The sequence below is a fragment of the Diprion similis genome, chromosome 6 (genome assembly GCF_021155765.1).
Source record: "Diprion similis isolate iyDipSimi1 chromosome 6, iyDipSimi1.1, whole genome shotgun sequence".
NCBI lineage: Eukaryota > Metazoa > Arthropoda > Insecta > Hymenoptera > Diprionidae > Diprion > Diprion similis.
The window spans coordinates 2,496,199-2,520,632 of record NC_060110.1 but is presented as its reverse complement, the minus strand read 5'-3'; the positions used below and the strand labels follow the sequence as shown (position 1 = coordinate 2,520,632).

Genomic DNA, 24,434 nt, shown 5'->3' with positions numbered 1-24,434 from the left:
TTTTATTGTTGAGTGGCTGATGACTGCCGACTGCTACGAGTCATCGCAACAACATAATTTCAATTTGCTATGTCTGACGCGGAAAAGTTCGACTTCTCATCCTCCGGCTCGAGTAAGTTGGCTGCCCTGCCTTGCATGGGAAAATATTACCGCGGTACAAGGTTGCCGACTAATAGAGTTCATTCGTTTTGAGCATGCGCAGTCGCGCACTCAGCCTGATAAGTTTCACGGTTTCCTTCCAAGATCTAGAAGAAGTTGAATAATCGTCACGTCTTTAGAGACGCACTGAAGCCTCCTGATCTATCCATCTGTGAAGTAATATCGCGAAGGTGTTCACATTATTCTTAGCACGCATTAACTTGGCACTCCAAAAAAGAATCTGCAGCGGCTGACTACAAGCGTTGAATATCAATCAAAATCCCTCGGCAAGTTAAATGTAAAGAAAAACATGCCAGGCTAAACAGGCGAAACTTCCTCGAAAGTTTAATCCATTCTCACAGCTCGGTTAGGCGAAGACTTGTACGGAGATAGAGCTGCGCGCAAACACCTAATTTAAGCCAAGGGTTATGCAACCGCAGTCAAGATCCCTAGCCATCATTCACCGGCCAATTCAGAGCCCATCGTCCGTGACTTCCATAATTCTATTCGCACTGTAGCATTTCGTCTACCGTTGCGCGATGCTTATTCAGCCCTAGAAGGGTCACAACCCAAGAACGTGAACAGTTATTTTCCATATCCATCAGATCAACTTCTATCGTGCAAAAATCATGAGCCTCCTAATTCCTGTTGATTCTGGACCACGATTGAAGGACGAGAGTGAGATTGAAGAAATGATATTGGTGAAGTAACGGCTTGTGTAGGTACGGGTCCCAGCGACAATTTTATAGTCATGAAATGATTTGAGAGCAACAAGAATCTTGGCGTGTAACAAGTGGAGACTTTATTGTTGGTGTTACATTTGAATTTCGGTTTGTTTGTAAAGCCCCGAGAAATTTTATATTTATACGAATTATTGTATCCTGCAACGGTTGAAATACACATGCAGGTTAATTCGAGGACACCCCGTATACTTGCAGATCTGCTTTTGCTCAGCATCAAATGCCGGTCTATTCAATCTCAAGAATATTCCGCTGACGTCTGTGTGATTAATTAATCCATGCCTGATGCGTCGTTGCGCACGGCCTGGCATACGAGTAATTACGAAAATGCGTTGCTCGACGTAAGCTGTCATCCGATGGTCGGTTTGAGAGTGGAAAACGGGACTTCCGCTCAACAAATCAAAATTAGATGTGTAGTCTTTCTGAAGATTTAGTAAAAACCGTGGTGGGGAATTCTACGCGGTTTCACCTCGCGTTGGACGGTCATTATTTCCAATTTTGTTCTCAATTTTGGTGACACTGCGAATTTTCAGGCCATTTTTGAAACTCGGAGAAAATTGCTAAAAATATCACGCAAAATTATGAAAACTTTTAGACTTGCAGAAAGCGGTGTCATTATTAGCTTCAAAGTTATGAATTATTCGTTACCGTTACGACCAAATTTTTGGCGACAATTTCAAAGATTTCAGAAAGTATTTCAAGGATACTGAGAAATGAAGAAACCTCCTTAGTGTTTCAAAATGTCTGCAAACATTCCTATAATTTTTTCTGAAAATAAGAGATCTTTCGAAGCGCGATCAGATCTGTAGAACAATAAATTGAATTTAAACGAACAAATAATTGTAGATACAACTTTCTGTAAGGTCTTAAAATTTTTGTCTTTTCACTTGGAATTTCCTGTGTAGTGTTTTTCATTTTGTGTTCAGATTTTGAAAAGTCGTTGTTCAACGGCTTCTAGTTCTATGAAACGGTGAGTGATATTGAGCAACAAACAAAAAATACTGGCCAACAAAAATTCCACCACACACTAAAGTTACATCAAAATTTGGAACAGTGGTCGTCCTATTGCACGCGAAATCACGTAGAATTCCGCATGCATAGTCCGTTCCCGCATTTGACTATCTTCGTAATAGAATAATCCATCTGGAAGAACCCGGGTACAATAATAGTGAACAAGATATTATGCCGGGACGGGCATATCGCAGACACGCAGGGCTCTTTGATCTCCGGCGTGGTCGTATTGCAGGGAACAAATAACAGTACGATACTGTTCCGGCGTGGATCGGACTCTGGGATCTTGGCCATTGTACCGGAGCAGAAGAACGTGGATGATAATAAGAGGATTTCATCCTCCCGTCGCACTTTGGAGGCATATCGCTCCGGATTTCGCCACTACTTGAACGCAGGGGTGTATCGTTACCTTCTTTTCGACAAGTCAATTGCCGCACGCGTATTTACGCATGCTTGAATTATGCAACGCAACGAAATGGATTGAAGATTAAGAAAACCATCGGGCAAGTTTCAACGTAAAAAACGTCCTTGTCGAGCTACACAAGGCACGACGATACTTACAGCGATAAGTTTCGATCGAGAGAATGAGCAGCGGACCAACTCAGAGATCGTCATCGACCAGCGACCAAATGTCGAAAAAAAGGATCTGTGCTGACCGCAGCTTCCATCCAGGCACCGACTCTCCATTTCTAGAGTAAGAAAAGCGAGACTAAAAACGAACACCGAGACCATTGCGTCGCTTGGGGACTCTTTTTCCCCGGACCTTCCAGAGAGCGTGTGTACTTATCCAGTTTTTCAAAAGACACTGATCCGTGTGTCTCGATCCGTCTGTTCTTCACTTTCAGGTGGAAAAATTTCACCACTTCCGCTGACGATAAATATATCTGTACGGCTCGATTTAACAACAACCGCATTTCCTCGAGAGAATCATGTCTTCTCGGTGTGAGTGAATTCGATGTAGGTATAAACTGTTTGCTGATGGAACCTGCAGGTCGTTCATTCCGATTGCCTCTTTACGCTAGAGTGGGAACGCGTAATGGATGACCGGCAGACAACTCCTCCACCGGTTTCAAACGATAAAAAATCGGCATTCAGATCGCCCTGTTAATCTCTCGGATTGTTGAGCCAACGATTAACTCGGGATCGATGAACCTCGTCATTTCTGCCTGTCTTTTTCGAGATTATCTAACTCGAGGATTGTGAAATCCACGATAATTATGATAACCCGATTATATTTCATCATGTGGCCACTGACTTGACTTTTTAAATACTATTCCGAAAAAATTCCTGCAACACGTGTTGATAATACAAAATTGTATAAATACGTCTACATTAACGGAATTTAACTTCAGTTGGTCACTTCTTCTTTATAGATCATGGTTATCGAAAGTCTATCGCAGTGGGGAAAGAAAAAATTGTTTCCATAGTCGAAGCATCAACGCCAAAGAATATGACAATAATTTTTTTAAATTGCTTATGTGTCATCGACCTAACATGTCAACTATGCAAATTTCTCGCTTTTTTTCTTTACAGCATATCTTTAAAGTGTGAAAATTTGGATAGTTTGAAAGTTTTGGAATCGCAATATGATGAGAATTAGATTGTGATTCAACAAGTTGCATCCAGTTCTGGATACATTCATTTGTGTGATCGGAGGTTATGGCCACAAATGGTACATAGATGGTCTTATTTCCGTAAACAATTGTGTTAAAAATTATGTATTCCAAGTAATAAAACTTCTTTTCGAAACTTGCTCAAAGTTGGACTTTATAGTTGTGAGTTAATTACTTTATTAAAGAGAACAACTTTAAAATTGGTGAACACGGAATTTTTACAAAGTCGACCACAAATGTTGGCCACAGAGCCTCATAACTTTGGGTAGCAAGTCGAAATTTGATGATTTTCAACGGTACAAACAATTCGACCAATGCGAACAGCAAACTGTATGATAGAATCAGTTATGGTACACCGATAGTTCGTAGAATTATTATTTAAAACTACCGTTGACTTTTATGAGTTGATCCTGCACGTGGAGATATGAATCGTGTAAAAAATGGGTCCATATTTATAAGGCCGTTAATGGTTAAGGCGGGCAGGCTGAATTTAGTGAAGACTAAAACGATCACAGGTGTAAGAATTTATACGAATTAGCATAAATCGTATTTGAATACAATGTAGAAAAGGCTGCATTGTATATTGTCCTCGATAGATATAAGGTGTAGGTAGATGTTTGGAATTGCAGAGACGGAGCTTGCGGAGGAGTGAATCGCGTTTGTACCGTGCGACCTTCTCCGTTGAAAGTTATCAACCATGACAGGATGACAGGCAAAGATCGTTTTCGACGCTTGTATTGTCGCTCGGTTTGAAAAATCTTCACCCGAACAAACGTCCCGTCACTGCCCACGGTCGGCCCTGGAGTTGAACAAATAAACGACGCCGGCAGTATCTCGTGATTGCTGAGGAAGCTCGCCAGGGAACTGACGGCCACATCTATTACCAAGGCGCCTCTATAACTCACGCGAAGATATCTCGGGGCTCTAACTAGCGGTTGGTAACAATTACATCTCGATTCTCACCCGCTCCGACGCCTGATCGTGCCTAGAAATTCATCGGAGATTCACGTCCCTCTCTTTTGCCGCTGCTTGGCTCTCTCAATGACTTGGTAAACGGGCTTTAGTTAGCTGTCGAGGAACCTTAAGAATAATCTGCATCCAACGGTGGTTGGCTGCTGTTGAAAACTTGTAGAATACACCCATCCACCGATGGTTCAGTATAATTTGGGTAAAACATGAGACAAAACTGGTTCAAATAGGTTGGAATTGCGAACAGAATTTATTCTGATAATAATCCAAGCTGCTTGTAACTGATTTCTATTTATCGATAACTATAGTAGTTAATAGCAGTATAGTACGTAGTAGGTATCAAGTAGTAGTTAGTTAGTAGTACCATGGTAACAGTAGTTGATTAATATAGTTATAAGGTGAAAATTGAACTGACTACAATTCCTAGCAAATACTATTCAGTTCGTGTAAAGTCTTTTGGTGTCTGTTGCTTTGTTTACAGTTGTTTTCGTTTACAAACTCTTTGAAAAAAGCCTGTTTCGTCGGATTGAAATGGTAACTTGGGCAACGATCATTAACTCTGTTTTCATAACTACTTATTTTTCTGTCAGAGGTTCTGCAGGTTTGAAATTCTTTACAAAACAATAACGTGACCGAATCTGCAAAATAATGTTTTCTCTAGGAAATTACTCAGATCGACGGAAGACAACCAGCCATTACTTATGACTATCGATTTTGCTCTATAATCTACATAAGCATAATATATATACTTATTGCGATAAACGGATATGTGAAGCCAGGGTGGGTAAACTTCGAGCTCTATCAATCGTATGAATTGTACGAATTGTGACAATTGTATAGCAATTTTCCAGGCACGCCCTTATAGCTGAAGATTTTATGAACAAGATTAAAGTCACGGTCAGTCGAGCGAGCCACGGGAGCGATTGAGATCGTGGCAAAACAATTATCTATCTTTGGTATCCCATTTCCAATGAAAATAACCAATTCCACAATAATGATTTTTTTATAGCGAGCAAAGCGTATCCAAGATTACGCGACCTTGTTTACGTTAGACGTATAAACAGCGGATTTACAGACTCGGCGAATCGATGTAAAAGAGCAATAAAATAATAATGGCCAACGTTGTAAACGAGATGGAAAAGAATCGTGTTACCTTTTATTTCAAGGCCGTAAAAATTTCGCTGAGCTAATGAAGCGATGATCGGTCGAGATTGTGTTAACGAGTCATTTTCAAGTATAACCTTAACTTTTTACTGTTAGCGTGATTCGGGAACGAAGGGAATAGCCAGTGACTTGAGATTCTTTTGATTACCCGGTGTTTACAAAAACCGAGGCAATAAATTTGTTCGTCATTTATCCGAGTGATATTTTCTCTTTTTACCGCCGATCTTGACGAGCCAGTTTAACTCGTTCCATGCTGTAAGGATACACTAGAATTAAACACTAATACCTTTCTCAATAGCATGGTTTTTCTAGCTCCCGATGTGCTTCTGAATTCGAAAAAGTTCAACACTGATTATATCATGACAAGTAGATTATATTCATCAATTTTTATATCAATGTCTAAAAAAAAAAAATGTTAAATAGCCAATTCAATCTTATCCTTTTTTCAGCCATATCTAAAATTGCAAATTGTATTCATATGAGTTTGCGTTCACCCCAATTAGCGCTGTTTCCATGCGCTCAATCCACAATAAATTCTTGCAGGTTGTAATTCCGAGTATTTTCTTTTCACTTTTCGTTTCCCCGTTTTATCCTCTGTCTTTTAGCTGGATCTTTTTTTTTTTTTTTGTTATTGTTTCTTTTTTTTCTGCGTGGTAGCTTGTACTATAAAGTCGACACCGACATCGCGCAGCCGGGTATGTATAAGAAGCTTTAAAAAAAGGTTGTAAAATCCTGCAGCAGTCGCAACGCGCGCGGTTTAATCGTGCATTTCTCACAGCCTCGCTGACTGAGTTAAAGATCGTCCGGACGGGGTAATATCTGTGGAAACGAACTGAAAGCGGAGGTTACAGCAATTCCCTTACCTGACGACGAGGCGGGGCGACACGCGGGGCAAGCCTGCGATGCAAGCTGCCGGAGCAGTTGCTTATACGAGATAGATAAGGGGTTAGCAAGGTTCAAGCGCGAGATCTCGCGAGATTCTTCAAATAGTTACCATTAAGAAACCTGTGCCTAGCGTTCTTCGCCGTGCAGGGGGCTTCGTCGCAATAGCACCTGTTCCCTCTGCCACATTCTCACAAGTGATCTACTGTTGGTCGTAAATTACTCCAAGAACCACGACTACGAGGATTTCATCCTTCCCGGATAGTTTCACGTCAGCCAAATACCAAAATGAAGACTTCCTTCGGGAATAATGCTGCACGTCTTGAGTCTTAAACCCCATTTAAATATTTAAACAACTCAGAGCGTTGATGCTGTGTACAGCATGTCTAATCGCTGATTTTAAACATCAGCTAATACTAGGCTGACAACATTCTTCCTAATACTTTGGGCTGTACATAAATAATTCAAGTTCAATAATACGAATTTGTATAATAGTATTCGCAGTTTGAACGATAGCCTGTAAATGTAAACCAGAAAGATCAATGGACTAATTAGCGAGATGCAGACAAATCGAAACTTGATCCAATATGTTTATACATTTTAATATTTATAAGGCAAAGTCGATACACATTTTCTACTACGGAAATGTTTCTATTCTTCACAAAGAAGAAGGTGTTTCAACAGTTGAAATCGGACCAATCGCTCGCGAACTAAAACCAACCGAAGACAGCCGAATCATTTTACCAGAAAATGATCATGCCATTAATTTCCCACAATAACCAATGTTTCCGTTACCGAACGTGAGCATGGAAGTCTATTGAAGAACAAGTTAATTGGCTAAACTATGGTGTCCTCGAAACGGGTAGGTCAAAACCCTTAAGCACATAATGCACAAGACTTTCAGCACTGTTTGTAGGCATAACAAGTCATCGAAGAGTAATATAATATGGCTACCATGATTAGCCATTGCTAATGAAATTGATAAATCGAACACAACTAGCTTAGTGAAAGAAATGAAATGTCGATGACGCAAAAGAACGTATCTTGTTCCGGGAATGAAGTTTCCTGGTGGTTCTAAATCCTAAATAATCCCGGATATTCGTAAGATTTCCAGGTTGGCAGATACTTTAGTTACCTCTGGAATGGGAGTTGCCGACAAGGCGGTCGCGATTGCAATTTGCCGATACCATTCTCCTCGGCGCAATGCTCCGTTCTGTTCTAGGTTGGGTCCGTTCGACCGAGCCACAGCAAGCTCTGGTAAGGCTAGGGTGGGGTACAGATGCATCTCTGTGGCAACTACCGTCGTATCTAAGCGGCGGCCCTTCAGAGCCAACTGGTCAATGTGGATCGTCGGGCTCGGACTAAAGAAGCCAGAGCTGTCGGTATACACAGAGACTTGAACGAAGACCGAGCGGATACTTTCTACCGTGCAGCGCCGTTCTGTAGCTCTATTACCCACGAGCGAACCACCCCGATAGCGAATCGCGACTCGTTTCATTTCTTCTGCGTACGAATATTCCTTCCTCTTCTTCATCTTCTCCTTCTTCCACTTTTTCTTCTTCTTCTTCTTTTTCTTCTACTTCATCTACTTCTTTTACTTCTTCTTCTCCTTCTTCTGCACCCGAGATCCAGGAGATACGTATGTGGATAGCGAGGCGGGTGTCAGACGTACGAATTTTCCTGACTTGATTTACGACGATTCTTGCAACCACCGGCTAATTATGCTTACTGAACCCAGAGGAAATGGTATAACTTAGCAGATTTAGAGTACAACTGCGCACGCGCAGGCTTTATCGTCTTTTCATGCAGGCTGGTAACCTTAAACAAGAGGTTATGTAGGTGATTCAAATTTTTTAGATTAAGATAATCTTAAACAGTTGACGTAGCGATTCGGAAAGGCTTGGCAATCTTTTTATTCGGCAAACCATTACGGACCGACAGATGGCGCTAGTGGTGTGATGGTACTAAAAGCGAGCTGTTATCAGTCGAATGGATCAGAAGTGAGTTGGTCCGCGTACGATACGCATCGGCTCCTGCGCCACCCAATTGTTGTGCGTTATGAACTCTCGACCGTAAAAAAGTATACAGATTAAAATAAGCCTAATTATATTGAAGAAATTGTGTTAATACACAACAGATTCATTGTCAGTTGAAGGTAGCCATCGAACAATGGCAAAGATCATGCTCAGGAAACAAAATTTTGGATTTTTTGAGCCTTGATTTTCTGAAATTAGGTGCCAACATGTGCTCTGGCAATTGAGATTGACCGCAACCAGACAGTAAAATTTCTTACTAATGCAAAATTCAACCTCGGATTTCCAGAAACTCAGTATAAGTATAGTTCACGGTTCTGGCTGATGGAATAGTTACGGTTTCTTGTACGTTGCTTCATTTTTGCTCTTAGCTATTTATCCTTCAAACTATTTTACTCAGGGTGCTTTGAATACAAGTACAACATGTAACTGCAGTTTCTTACTCGGGAACACAATGCTATCTGAGTCGATACAGACGCAACAGCGGAACTCGAATACCAGAGATTGAGTGGAATTTCTACCTCAAGCCATTTGCCTAACTGCAACCTGAAGTTGGAGTGAATTCCATTTGAAGTAGCAGGAATCGTGGAAACCTTCAGGCATAAAACTGACTTAATTGGACCTGTTGTCTTAGAGGCAGAGTGCTAGGGAGCACTTGACACCTCGAGGAGTAGTGCAGGTCTGACACTCATTAAGGCACGACATCCTCTAAACAACGGATTTCCAGGATAACGTTCTGTCGAGCGCAAAGTGCGTCGACCGCCGGGAGCATCGTGGACATAACTTCGTCCAACAAGGAGATCGAGGTATTGCCATTGGACAAAACACATGTCCACGGTTGAGGTGAATTTTTTAAACATCTTCAACCTCAATGTCTAAAAAATGATAAAAATGAAGTGCTTGACACATCCCATCGATAAATGGCATCGAAGCCACGGTTCTCTTCATAGTATTTGTCGTTTTTCTCACTTTGCGGTACGTTCTCTCTTACGCAGAAATGCGTACGTCGCCACAGTTGCCTTATAAAAATATGTATAGTATATTGCCACGGAATCCTGGTATAGTACCAACTGTGATCGTCATTCAACTTGCCAATATCTATTGAATACCGAACACCGCAGATTCCAATATGATTCAAACAATCTGTCTTGGTCTTTCATTGTTCACTTATGTTGATCATTTTCGACCTTTTTCGTGATGCTGCAACTATAATTTTGCCGGCAGGGTGGCCCTTTTCCAGCGGCAATGAGCTCGCTGTTATACCTTATTACGTTTCTTGCCCCGATGACGTTCAGGGAAGCCTCGGGCGTTGGAGCCCAACATCTGCCCGTCCAGTGACTGCCGCAACTGACAGCGGACCCTTAATGCGACTTCGTGTCGAGCAAATTTCCGTCGATGAAGAATCGAGGCAATTAACGCCGAATGAAACATCACCAGCGTATCAACCGTTCATGGTTGCAGTATAATGCACGTCTTCGTCAAAGCAGCTCATCCAATTCTACGGAAAAAAATTTCCACCTCAGTATTTTCATCTGCAAGGACGACCTCATCATTCAAAATGTGATGAACACTTACTCTCCACAAGAACTCTGCAGTCACTGTTGACCTAGGACGTGCACTAGACTTGCAGTGCTGATATGACTCTGTACTGGTATCATAACCATTCTCCGGTTGATGACTGCTTCACCTTGCTACGATGAAGCAAAAGTGCTACATGTTTGACGGTTAATAGTCGTGGCCAGAATTGAGTCAGTCGCTCGTCTACATCTACACTTCTACATTATTATTATTATTAAGACTAAGGGTTTGTTTATTTGTTATCGATGGTGTCAAAAGGTATTCAACACATTTTCATAAAATTTCAACACAAGCTTCTGCACCATCTCTAAAGCGCCATAAGAGGTATAAGCTAGAGTTATCTTATCAAGGAGCTAAGAAAAAGGAAATACGACCAATTTTCAAATGGCTTAGGATTGATTGAAAACGTTCTGCAAGTGGTGTGAAGGTCTCAGGTCGAGATTCTCTGTCACGTGACAGAAGCTCAAAATCCATTTCCGTGACTGAATTGGCGAGTCGAATACATAAAAAATAAACGAGAGGAAGTTACACGAACAAATCAACTCTCTATCAATAACGAACATACACAATTTTGTATCCTATATCCAATTATCCCGAGCCAAACTCGGGTCGTACATCAATAACTAGATCAAGAGCGGAAAGCATCACTTACGAACATCAGCCAAATCTCATGAAAATTACCCAAAAAATGGGACCCTTATTCCCGAAATGAAACTTGCAAGAGCTGGTCCAGACTGGGTGCATGGGGTTAATAAACAGTATATGGGGCGAAATTTATGCGTAACCACAGCCTGAGCTACGAGCCATGGTTTAATGTTCCAGAGTTATGTGTCAGGCATCCATACTTATAGTGTATACGTACGTACGATATGCGGCTTGCGCTTACGTTACCGACCTAGCCCAATCCGGCGGCCCACGCACCGCCATGCGGGGGAGGTGAGACGCGCAACTCCGCACGCATTCCCTGAGGAAGGCGAACCCTGAAGCCCCCCTGCATCCCTCCATCGATCTCGCGTACTCTGGTCCCGAAAGGGGCCCGTTGATGGGGGGGGGGGGGGGGGGGGCAGTCGGGGCGATGCGTGGGTCACAATGCCCCGAGGGAACGGTTGGGCCTGGTCTTATACTCGTTATGGGAACAGCCTGGGATATTGTTGCTTGGCCTGTGCATGTACTATGCAGATGCAGTCTTCGCGATATCGGTTCTTCATTGTGAGTCATTTAACAGTTTATAGTTGGTAAGTTCGAACTCTCTGCCGATCCCGTGCGTACAGGGTGATTCAAGGGAGATATGAGACTGTATAGTACGGTATACAATGAAGCAACACAGTATATTGTGATTTAGTGAAGAGACATATACCGACGACCGTCAATTTTATTCGGCTTCACATGGTTTGGTACGAGATATTTTTTTTATAAGTTATTAATTAATATTAATATACAAATATATACTTGATATACAAATTAAGACTTGGGTTCTTCTGCTTAAGGCGAGAAGAGTGACGATTCTCCATAGTTAGGTGTTAAAATTATAGAATTTAACGCAGTACGTGCTGCGCTGTTTGATTCTTGATTAGGCGGTTAAACTCGGCAGGAGCGGAAGTATGCTGACTCATCTAGAAGTACGTGGTGTAATGCATTTAAGAAGTGCGTAGTTGTTTCGAACCAAAATAAAACGAATTGAATGAATCAATATTTTCGGCTCATTAAATCGTATCATGTAATCTTGACAAATAAGAATCACTAAAATTGTGGGTCGGACGGTATGCATCGCTAAATTAGGCAACTGCTCTTAAAAATAAGAATGTAACTCACGAGGATCGGTCACAAAGACCCTATCCCTAGCAGTACTATACTTTTTCCATTTGAATGTAATAGGGAAGATGTAATTTTTTTCGAATTGTTACCACGCAGCCGCATTTAATGACACAGACTCAATGCTGAAAGCATTCCCATGAAAATTAAGTTGTACACAAAATTGTCCACTGATTGTGAGAGAAATTTGTTTGTGTAAACGATTTAAAAATTATAAAGCCTCGTCTTGTAAGTCAATTTTACGGTGAAAATTAATCTTTAAGCGGTTTCAATTGCCAAACTATTGACTTTACAACAAAAGTTCGAATGACGCTATAGTAAGGGATTAAATTCTCTACGATATACATTCAGAATCAAGTTCGCATCATTGAATGCAGCTCAGTGGTAGGTAACAGTTTAAAAATATGACAGTGTCCCACGTTATTTCGACATGAAGCCGTCGAATTCCGTAAGCGATATTTGAAATTAGGAATTAAAAAACATGTTTTTACGGCATGGACATTGAAAAGTCCATTTTTTGTGGCAGTTTTCGTTCCGTAAAGTGACGCTTTATACGGCAGCGAACAAAGTTGCGGAATGAAGTCTTTATTCCGCAGTTTTGATGCGCAGTTCGAAGTGCGCATCCCAAACTGCCGAATAAAGTAGCTTCGTCGAACAGATCGCGACATAACCTCACTCTTCGTTTTGCTTTTCAATGTCCATACCGTAAAAAATATTGTACGTGGCATGCCCGTAAACCGTTTTTTGGCTCGGATAATTCAGTACTCGCTTCCGGCTCGCTTCCGGCTCGCCTTCAGCTCGTCCTCAAATTTTTATCCTGGCCAAAAAAAACAGGCGGTTTACGAGCATGCCACATAAATAGCTATTTCTATGCAAGAATTTTTTTTCATGGTATATAAAAAAAAGAAATAAAAAAAATTTGCCTCCAAACGGAACACCCTATGGTTTACATCACGCACGATGTGACTAAAAATATACTCCGATACCGTTTTTCCCCTCATCATCGACTACCTGCCAGCCCTCGTTCTGCCTTCCTTTCGCACAGGGGCAGCCGAGGGAAAGGAGGAGGGTGACACGGAGTGTCTTCTTTCTCGCGAATGCAGGGAGTTATTACCGCGGCAGGACCGGGTAATGCAGGTGCATTCAGGGAATGAGGCGAGCCGTCATTACTCGCCCGGGCCCCTCGGCACACTTTAACGAGGAAGAGGAGTAAGAAGTAATCCTCGGGGGAGGTCGGTGCCACCCACGGCGATGCTTTTCGCTCCGCTGTTCCCGCCGTACGTAGATACCCACGTCCTTCCATTTGTCTCCTCGTCACCGCGCCGTCGGCCACCTTAATGGGGCTTCTGGAGACAATCGTGGCCTTCGCCGCACTGCCACGGTACTGCAGAAACACTCGGACCCTGAAATAACTCTCCAAGAGTTGTAGTGCCGAGGGCTACGCGACTCCTTCGCGCTGTGCTGCGATGCAACTAACGCGTCCTGACGCTGCCCTCCAGGCACGACAGCGGGTCCATTGGTACCTGCAATTTTCAGTACCCGGGCTCTTCGCACCCGTTGCACCTGATTCGAAACATCTTCGGCGGCGCAAACAAGTCAAAGCAGTCAAGGATCTTCTACGTTTATTGCGGAATTTTAGACTGGCAATCAAAGAAGGCTCGAGTTAGAAGTTGAAGAATGGTTAGTCCTCGCACGAAAATACCACAGACATTTTTAAACGAACAAAGCCGAGGGTGTAATCGTTTGGAAAAGAAGAATGGTCAAACTATCACACTTTATGAAATCCCATTCACGAAACAGTTGAAGAAACCATTTGAAATAAACGTTCATAATTCAAGGATACTGACCATCAAGGCAGTCTACAGTATAATTTAATCTTCTGCTTTGGTCAATTTCAGGACACGATTCATACCCTCCTCATTCCAATCTGTTCATAATTCCATTGTTATATTTCAATGTTGAGCACAAAAATGAAAATTGCGAATCATTGTTGACTTTTTTAATTACTTTGAGGAAAGTTAGATTCGGTTATAGGAACTGAAACGTAACAGTTGAATAAGTTCTCAGGTTCTCGAGTGATGTTCTATCTTATGATCTTTCCAAAGATAAATATACTATGTTACGTTAATTGAACCGAAAATTGAGGAAGCTAACATGACGGGATAAACTCTTTTATTACAGGAGGATTACAGTCGACGTAGACGTCTATCTACCCCCAGCGGAAGTCCTAGTCCTCCACGACCTGCAAGGCTTTCCCAATCGACGGGAACCTTGACGAGAGAAGAGGAACCCTTTCGTGAAACGAAGAATACTCTGACGAGAGAAAACCAGCCGCAAGAAGCCGAGAGTAAAGGGTGGTTCAAGTCCCTTTCCAGGAAGAACAAATCGAACATAAAGGTGAGCATGTATTCCTTAAGCTTGTTATTTTTGAAATTAAGATTTCACCCGATCACTACATTGATCGGTAAAGATCCTAAGTAGATCCTCCTTGAACTTACTCACTCAACGTATTTCTCGATTCGTGATTAATCGCGGCGTGATAAACTTGCACCGTAAGTTGCGAAGCTGTTGGCGCAACAACCCTCGCCCAACTGCATATTTCAGAATCGGATTTGAGTCTGCAGGTGTCGGTTTCATCGGACGACCTTGTAGATCGAATTGGTAACGGTTATCCGCGGCAGTGAGGCAACCTTAAATTGAGTGCCGGTCCGCAGTCCATCCTCCGGCACGCCGTCCCTAAAATAAATTCTTTCATCACTCACGATCGGTTCAATGGCGGGACGCGTGAATCGCGTAATTAAAAATCTCCGGAGGATCGTGGTGGTACATATACACGCGAGTAACGAACCCTACGAAACGCGTCGGGCCGACCGGTTACGCAACGAAAAATCCGGTCTTTCGATTCGAACCACCGTACGTGTGTGTGTGTGTATATATATTATATTATATATACATATATAGATATGCTCATACGTAATACGCTACGCGAGGCAAACGCATAGAGAAAGCGCCGAATAACAAGTTGGAGAAACAGAAGAAAAGAAAAAGGGAGATGGAACGCATCTCATTGGCCAGTTACCACGGGTTGCGGTCCATCCACGCTGATGTACAGAGAGTTTTCGGTGAAACTTGCCACTCAACGCCGGCAAATAAGCAACCAATGCTATATTTTTAACAAGTAGTAGTAGAAAACGTTACCTCAGTTGCTTATCCGACGTCGACGAGCGTTCGGTTTCACAGAAAACTCCCGATATGAGGTCCTAATTTGAAGTATAAATTAGTGTGGATTCGCTGATATTTGTATAATTCTACCGATTCATACTTGCTGCAGAGTGTGCCGAAATTCACTAGATAAACGTGGCGAACAAAGGCTCAGAATAATATTTGACGACTGTTTCTTAATACCTGGTATTTCCGGTTATGCAATATCGGCCGCGAATTCCTCGTGGTTAAGTTGGCCCGACCGCCGCTTGATGGACGCTGACGTTAAAAGGTTCGAAGGGATCGGTTTTGCCAACCCAACACCGATCTCCGTTCGTTGACTCCGGATCAAATTCAGAATTCACATGGAATGAGGGTCTGACGGCTGGGTTACGTAACGCGTAACTCAACACCCTGGCGAAAACTTTATATAGTCGTTGAAATAATAACAACTGGGACAATTGTAACAACGATCCTCGATCGGTGTATTGCGCACGCTATCCTGGCGACATTTCTTTTACGATCTTGTGTTTGGCTCGTTGTCGCAATTATTATTAGGGTGTCGAATCAATCTTTCCATTAAGTTTCTAGCATAATTTTTCTTATTTCGCAAAGGAATCCGATTGTTTTTTTCTCTCTCTCTTTAATCATAATCGAATCATGGAATCTGGTAATTTTATCAGCATTATGAGACACCAATTCTTTTTTGCGCCAGTGCAGAATCAATAAATTTGATGAATCATGTAATTGGCCTTCACCTCTGCCTGAGTGAGCTTCGAAGTGATCTTACCTCGCCATTCGTAATTGCAAAGACAGCTATTGATGAGGATACGCGTTCCGCATGCAGCGTGAATCGTAAATCGTCGGAAGCGAAAAAGAACGATGTATATATGCATACCTAATTCATTCACGCCAAGGAAAAATTAAACAAGTCGGAAGTTGTGATTATAGCATGCTTCTCACATGGAAAAATACCTACAATGTACAAAGCTTTGAGGAAAATAAACGTTACACAATGCGCGCAATTATTGAAACATATTTTTTTACGGTTGCCATTAATAAATCTATCCATTTGACGATACTATTTTTAAAAAGACTTCCGTAGCTTAAGAATATTAAGACCTGATGAATACCGAATACATGACCATCTTGTAATAAAATTAATAAAGAGCATCGATTTTTCATCAACCAACCTCCTTAAATATGTTACATATTTTCACGCAGGTTTGTTGCTTAGTTTGCGTCGCGAAAGATAAGTGAACGGAGTAGTCAGCGCGTCTGCAGGAAGCAAGTTCGGCGCTTCGATCGAAGGCTGCTTTGTGCTACACGGTATATATACTCGACAGAGTCTGTACTTAATCTCGTGATTAAATTAAACCACAGACTGCGGAGTTAGTTGAGCATTTAATCAAACTGGTAATTGGTGGTTGTTCTATCCTAATGGGCCCCGTCAGCCGGGCCTTGCGTCCTTACGTCACGATCGTTGACCGATGAACGTACCTGACCGAGGTACAAACTGTACTTAGCCTCGCACTTGGAAAGTGTTTGAAATCGCCTTGGAAGAACTGATCTCTCGCATTACCTATAACGAATGCAATACCTTATAGCTAATAAGTTACAGCTGGCTGTACAGAGGGGAAGATGCGCGATCGTTACTGAGGATGTATGCAACCTATACCGCCTACGTTCCAATTTAAAATTAGGCATTACGAATGGATCGATATGCGTGAAATTATTCTTTTCTTTACGACCTTAAACGTCAACGAAACTCTAAGTTATACTTCAGTCGAGTAAGAGTTGCAGTAATAAACATTCGACAATAGCATTATATTCAAGACCAATTAAACGGTATATTAACTATCAAACAATATCTGTATTACTTTACTCTCAATTCTATGCCCCATATTTAGTAATCTAAAAATATTTTCACTTCAAGACTTTTTAGCGAGACAGGCTTACAGTTTAGATATTACAAATTATTAGGTTATTGTTTCATATAATAATTCATCGGTCCAAAATGACTTCCTTACCTCAAAATGATCATAATGATATCACATAAATTTCCCATAGAATAAATATTTTGCGAGAGAATATGACAGATTCTCGTGAGAAGTCTGAAATCGGTCAAGTGACATTGCGTTCGAAACACCAGACCCGTCAGATTTTGGCTACCTCAGGTTCTCAACGTAACGTAACGAGACACTCACGAAATTTCATAACTAGAGTTTCGCCGCAACTGACAGTGAGTTGGTAAACCTGACAAGCAGACGAGAAACTCGGGAAAAATTCATTGAACCTACCAATGGAATCATATAATTTTGCGCAGGCGCATTTGAATGTTCAGTTTCTTTGTTACACAGAAATGCGTTAATCAATAGCCTCCTCTTTTTAAATATCCACGGTTATCAGTGGTCGATATCGCACGGACTAAAAATCGTTCGTTGTTTTAACAGGTGGACAAGAAGCCACGAATACCGGAGAGTGAAATTCTAACGACCGGAACCGAGGACGAAGGGTCTTCCGTACCGGAGCGGGCCTCGGTGCAGAAAAATCTTCGTTTCTTCGGAGACACGGACCAGGAATCGGTATCGTCAAACCGAGAGCGCAGGTAAGCGAGATTCGCTATTTTTAGAAATCAGATCGACTGTTCTATTTGATTTTTTACTACTACCTCATCTATCTGGCTGTGACTATCTTTTGTACTAAATTAGTAACGACGATCTTGAATTTTATTCCAGAAACAAACGAGTAGACGATCATGCGAACAACCTGAGGCGAGACGCGACGAATTCAAGGAGCCATTCGAGCTCAGGATTAGCGGTGCCACCCAGGAAACCTCCAAGACTTGCAGAAAGCGCCCTTTCATCCGGCGAGAGTACAACCGGCGACAGCAGTCAGCAAAGTCAAAATTCCCAGCGATCGCAAAGGTCCGTCGTTTATCTTCACGCCGCAACTGGTGAGTTCGATCGACTTGTGTTTTGCATTTTTTGGGGTCTAACACCGTTGATAGTACGAATGTTAATTATGTGACAATTTTCAAGCCTTGTAAAGGATCGTCTTCAGATACTTCATTAGTTTAGTAACATAACGTGTAATTTACAATTTTATATATGAATATCTTCTTTGTCGAAAAGGGGACAAAATTTGTGTAAGAAAATGAAAATATAAACTAATAGTTATAGAGTAAATAAATTATTCACAGTTGCTCAATACGAGTCTAGTCCGGATGGAAGAATTTTATTATTGTCTGCAATCACGCGGACAACTGTAAATAATTTATTTAACTTCTAGGGATTATTTTATATCTTTATTTCAGTTACTGCTTGTTAAAAAAGCTTGTCCAATGTAAAACCGAAAATTACAAATTGCGTTGACAACTTCACTGCGTATGCCGCATATAACGCCTACGCGCAGAAAGTCGTGCTACCAGTGTATAAAAAATATTCACGCTCCTACAATTTCCGTAAAGATTGGTACCCCAAGGTTTCTGAGTTTTCAGGATCGAAACGTTATATCAGAATTTCGAAATTCAAAATGGCAGATTGAAATTTTAAGAAACAATTGAGTTCTCATAAAAATAGATACCTACTACACATTGGATCCACCATTTTCAATTTTGGAATTCTGCGATCATGTTTGAATTTAGTTACATCGGAAAGCTACTTTCTAAAATCTTAAATCGAAAAAACTGAGACACAGGTACCGTTGGCACGGAAATCTCATTTTCGTCGCACGGTGAATAATGCGGTAATATATTAACTACTGCAAGCATTTGAAGAGGGTCTTTTGCTTAGGCTGAAACATTACACATAAATAACGGTGATCAATTCAACGGCTTTGGACACTATTTAGGATCTATCTACCAATAATAAGGTCAATAAAAATCTCTCCCCCCCTTTACGGGCGAATAATAATCACGATTCCTCACCACAGTCGGAGAAATCCCCGGACCGAACGAGAGACGCCGGGCTGCTAGTCGTGAGGAACTCAACAGACCGCTCCATCCTCAGACAAGGACGGTGTCTAGGAGCGTAAGTGTCCTAGCACCGTGGAAACCGAGACATTATCGCGAACCTTTCGAGATAAACTACGAGCAGCAGCAGCAGAAACCTGTACCAACTATGCGCCGCAGACATAGAAGCCGCGAAACCCTGAGTCGTCGCAGCAAGGACGCCCGCCGCAGCAGAGACAATCTCTCAAAAACAGGTGATCAGTGTTTTTAAAGGAGATTATAGGGCTGAGTGAGGACCCAAGCTCGATTCGTGCAGCTTCTGGTATGCAAAAAAAAAAAATTCATCGAATACTTTAGAATGGCTGTTCGAATTGGTTTCAAAAATTTTCGTGCCTGTGAGCAATTTTCGTAATAGTCACTCGTATTTTGAAATTGATCACAAATACGTTTTCTGATATTCTCCATCAACCATTGGATTAGCCACTTAGACAATATCAAATTCATTGTACATATGATTAACCCTGAGAATGCTTGAGAAAGTTGTGTAGTTTAAAAAAAAAAAATGGTACTTTGGAGCAACTTTTGAAGCAGTCTTCAAATTTGAAACGCACAACAATCATTGTCATTCAATAAATAATGCAGCTGGATATTCATTTCGTTACAGGTACAATCAGCCGAAGCACACTTAAGTCGAAAGACAAGCAAAAGGTGGACAGAACGGTCTCGACAGAATCCCTGGCAAATAAATCGAGAAGCGGAAGTTCGAGGCCAGAACTAAACCGATCAACTTCGGTACCGCGAGATCCAAACAAGAGTGCCGGGTGGTTCAAGCTGAAGAGCAAAAAATCTAGGGCTTAGACGAATCGCCGATGACCAATGCTAGTCTTGTCTTTTGTAATTAATGCGTAATTTTAAACGGTCGATGATTACGTCGTATCTGTATCGTTCGCGAGATATAGGCGCATGCTGCTAATACCAACGTTCAATAATATTGGTAAATTTATCGCGATTTTAACAAATAGATCGACCTGCATATAGTCACGAAAACATTCACATATACGGGTTGTTTATCGGAAACGGTGACCCGATTACCTTAATTACGAAATAGTCTAAAAGAATTGTTATTTGCTACTGCTGTTAATAAAATTAAAAAATTTATGAGAATGCTTTATTCGGAATTACTCGTGGAGTACAGTATACACACGCATAAGCTGCAAGAACTGATTGCGCATATAAGTTGAGCAGCCTGTAATTTTAACCAGACAGTTGGATGATTAAAAAAAAGGGAAGTAAGTAAATGAAAATGCAGACTAAGATCGACAGGAAATCTTCTATCGTTTTAATTTTCAAATAATACTGAGCAGCACTGAATTATACAGTGAAAAGAAAAGTTTACGAAGTTCATGATCTCGCTCTTTGTCTCCAACTTTTAATTATCTATTTCTCTATTTAATTCTCTCTCTGATAAATTTATGAAAGTAAATTTTCACCAGATGAAAGAACATTGTATGTGTGTTGTAAAATTTCCTCGTCCCTAACAGGATTTACTGAAATAGTTTATCACAGGCACGAAATATTAAACTGCTCTGAATATATAACACTTCAAAAAGACTAGATGTCGTTCGTCTCATTTCTTTACGTTGAAAACCATAATAATAGATTCTCATATTTAACATTTCCGTAACATATTTCTCACTTACCGTGAATCAGAGTGCCATTTCTGTAAAACTTGTACATGTACTCTACTTAATAACATAATGAATCAAAATTACTGAAAAATCATCTACATACCTAGGATATAAGCATGATGTGTTTGTCATTAATCTATAAATATGTGGAATGTCGTACAATTATTGTCAGTTATAACGCTTGTGTGAATAAATTTTGTAAGTAAAGGCATTTATGAAGACAGCTAATTTAAGCATGTCATGCCTTTCAAAGAATATCATTAAATACAGAAGAGATAAAACGTACGTATATAATAAATATTAAAGATTCGTTTTACTACATCGTTTATAATTTCTTTCTGTTTTCTTTTTCTTCTATGGCTTTCCTTGACAAGCATGTATATTGTAAATATCTCGATTAATCTAATTTAAGTTTCAACGTTTCTTTTTGTTTATTAACTTACCGTTTAGTGTAACAGTATAATCATGTAATTTATCATCATCGAAATTGTAATTTCCCTCATCATTCAGATGCTACACAATGCAGTAACGAACAAGATTTTACTCTGCAGACGTTTTTATACCGAAATTTGTATGCTTCGATTTACTAGCGAATGAAATTTCGAACATCTTCAAAATATATTGGTTTCTTTTGAATCGGATCGGTGCTAAGTGCGTGTCTGTATATATAGAAGAGAACAGAAATCCAATAAATTTGTATGTAAATACTATAACCATTGAAGTGTAATGATCAAGTGTTAAAATTACGTATAATTAATAATCTAAGCTGATAGTACTGCTAATGGTACGAAGAGTGTTGAAAATAAACAGGGAGGATTGCGCTCGGAACCAAGTTATACTTTGTAACACTATATATGATATAATTGAAAAATAAATAAACGTAATTCCAGCTAGTCAACTTCTCGTCACGTGTCACAAGTAATGCTGATCAAAACTAAGATCACAGCCTAATACCACTAACTAATTCAGATTTTTTACATTGCTGCCCATATATTACAGCTATACAATGATTGATAAAGCAGCTAGCAAAATACCTACAGAAAACTAATAAGAGTGTTCGATATTTTGGAGTTCAAGTAACAAAATTAATATCTATACGACTATCAGAGGTAGGGAAAAATAGTTACAAGTTTTGAAGAATCCATGAATCAACAATTTATTGTTCAGTATTTTTCATTTACTTAAAATGCTTCGAACAAGAAGCAACAATGTTGATTATCAACACCAGAATAAAGTCACAGAATTATCCAACACTCTTCACAATATAGTTGGAGTATAAACTAACCAGCAGTTCTAGCCCGGACAGGAATCGATGGATACTGCACACGTCTCCATGGAAGAACCATGATTGTGTCCAACGCCCCGAGACTTCTCTGATGCTCAGTCGATTCCATGCGCCCAAGACTTCTACTGGTCCTCATATTGACTGGTTGTTATGTCGTTGGTATTAGGAATAAACTATTGTCATCGACATTGGGATGTTATTTCAGTTGTTGAACAGAAGCATCCAATTTGTCGAGGCAGCATAGCGTTATTCCAACTAATATCAGTACCATGCCAATATAGGTATCTAAACATCAGAAATATAGATGCATTAGGATTTTGATGTTGTTGGATGGAACCGATGTGACTAAATTTATATTTATGTCCTCTAGCAGAATCAATCAAAAAATTCTGTTTTATTTCACAACATAGTACAATATTATGATTTCGACACGAAAGCAGGAGGCAAGTAGAATTAAAGTAGTACTGAAATGATATGACAATGTTAAATTTGTGGCTCACAGCCGTTACAATGATCAGACTAGTGTCTGGCTTTTTTGGAAATTTCGTTGGTTCGACAGTAATTCTTAAGTACATATTTCTTTCCTGCTCAGCAAACAAAATTCTATACAAGCTACTTATGCCATAGTTCAAGAGTCCACGATGTGTATGAATGTTATACATGAAAATCTTCTCAATATCAGTCATCTGATGAGCATTAAATTTGCTGTTACATGACAAAATGTTTGAGCCTCAATCTCGCAGTAATTTAATAATAAAAATAGCAAACTCAAATTTTTATCTGTTAAATCTTCATGAGCAGCATGAACTTAGCCTCAAGACTAGACAATAGCTATGATGAGTTGCAATTTCTTAGTATTACCATTAAATTGGGAAATTTATATGAATTTCCTTAATATATGTTGCAAAAAAGTGGTTTCCAACAGATCACAGAGATAGTTTGCAATAAAGATAATTCACCCATTTCGTGATCTTTCATACTATGAATAGATCTCAGGAATGTTTTATAACTAGAAAAGCAGTTGAAAAATGTTATGACTGCAGTATTGTAGCAAAATTTTTATATGCTCATCATCGTTGGTTGTAAGTTATATTTCAAATTAATGGCAGCTTACTTCTGTGAGATTTTTCTTCGCCCAAAAACCATCCAGTAATTGCGGTGAATACAAATGTGAGTGAGTTTGAAACCGGTACAGCCAGAGACAAGTCTGTACTTTGAAGTGCGAAAAAGTAAAGAACGGAACCACACTGATTGATTATAAATGGTATTATATACTGAAACAAAAAATGAAAACAAACTTACAGGAGTTTTTCACATTCCATTACATTCTTGCGATGTTGTTCATTTGATTTAAGCATACTATTTATATGAAATTTGACATCAGACAAAAATGGAAGACGAGATGGAAAGTTAATTTGAATAAAAATTAATACCAACTTGTCACGAGACCAGAGCAATAACAAAGATAAAGCTCAAAAGACTTTAGTCTGTTTCTCACGAAATGAACACAATAATACAGTAATGTTGTTGAATTACAGCTTATTTTTGAACATTTAGAATGCTTGAATTTTGTACAATACGACCTGAATTTCGTTATTCTCAACAATAATTACAGTGAAATCAGGTTGAAGAGCGTTACTAAGCGGATAAACAATTCGTATGACTGTTGATAGTCTGATATGTTGAAAATAATATTGGTGCACCTTCAAGGTTGTGACGAGAAATACAACTTCTTTAGCAAATTGTCCCCACGGTGAACTTGCTTTGACGTACTGCAAGCCTTCGGATCCTTTTTTGATCAACGGGTTGGTAGCACCCCACAACAGAGCAACGAGTACTAAGTACACAACAGACTCTGCGAAATTCAAAAATGATATTTGCATGTTAAATTTGGTTCATTGCCTCAGATTTCTCACACGGGCAAAAATAACATAACCTCCTTCTGTCTATAATAACTCTTGATATGAAAATGAGAGATTGATTTTGATCGAATAATTACGAGCAACTTTTTATACATCTTACCAACAGAAGCAGTCATCACAACGATTGAACGACTTCAACGATTCGCATAACATAATTGTATTTATCTTGAGATAAACAATTATTGATCACTATTTACGATAACCTTACTAAATTTCTCTGACGCGCACAAAACACGTTGGTAGGTAAGCGTCTTGCTGCTTGAACAGAATAAAACATTGTTGTTGGCATGTTGGTTGAGTCTGTCGGTATTGCGACATGCATGCTTACTGGCCACACGTTGATCTGTCGGTAAGTTACCTTTTAATTTTGCCCACAGGTTGACTCCATTCGGCTGGCCCGCTTTAATAGAATATAGTTAGTCCATGGTATCAGACCGTGATTTGGC

General features: G+C 40.2%; 2 protein-coding genes across 4 annotated transcripts in view; one reads left to right on the top strand and one right to left on the bottom strand.

Moving 5' to 3' along the window:
* Positions 1-20,365, top strand: part of LOC124407439 — a 109,677-nt gene extending 89,312 nt beyond the window's left edge. Inside the window, exons 4-8 of one of the 2 annotated variants that reach the window (XM_046883559.1) lie at positions 14,122-14,337; positions 17,595-17,749; positions 17,880-18,097; positions 19,075-19,347; positions 19,758-20,365. In XM_046883559.1, coding sequence (XP_046739515.1) covers positions 14,122-14,337; positions 17,595-17,749; positions 17,880-18,097; positions 19,075-19,347; positions 19,758-19,951 — 1,056 coding nt within the window. In that variant the 3' untranslated portion in view covers positions 19,952-20,365. Of the gene's footprint in view, positions 1-14,121; positions 14,338-17,591; positions 17,750-17,879; positions 18,098-19,074; positions 19,348-19,757 lie in introns of both variants that reach the window. The other variant, XM_046883558.1, reaches the window with a different exon arrangement.
* LOC124407441 (transmembrane protein 234 homolog) lies at positions 14,659-24,232 on the bottom strand. 2 transcript variants are annotated; one of them, XR_006929311.1, is made up of 5 exons: positions 24,089-24,232; positions 23,770-23,921; positions 23,181-23,340; positions 22,067-22,351; positions 14,659-14,676 (listed from the first exon to the last, which is right to left on the bottom strand). XR_006929311.1 is itself a non-coding variant. In XM_046883560.1 (4 exons), exons 1-4 carry the CDS (start codon positions 24,102-24,104, stop codon positions 22,263-22,265), a joined length of 417 nt encoding a protein of 138 aa, XP_046739516.1. In that variant the 5' UTR covers positions 24,105-24,232; the 3' UTR covers positions 21,212-22,262. The 2 variants fall into 2 exon arrangements, 1 of the variants encoding a protein (XP_046739516.1); XM_046883560.1 differs by lacking the exon at positions 14,659-14,676 and having other exon boundaries at positions 21,212-22,351.
* Positions 24,233-24,434: the final 202 nt, after the last annotated feature.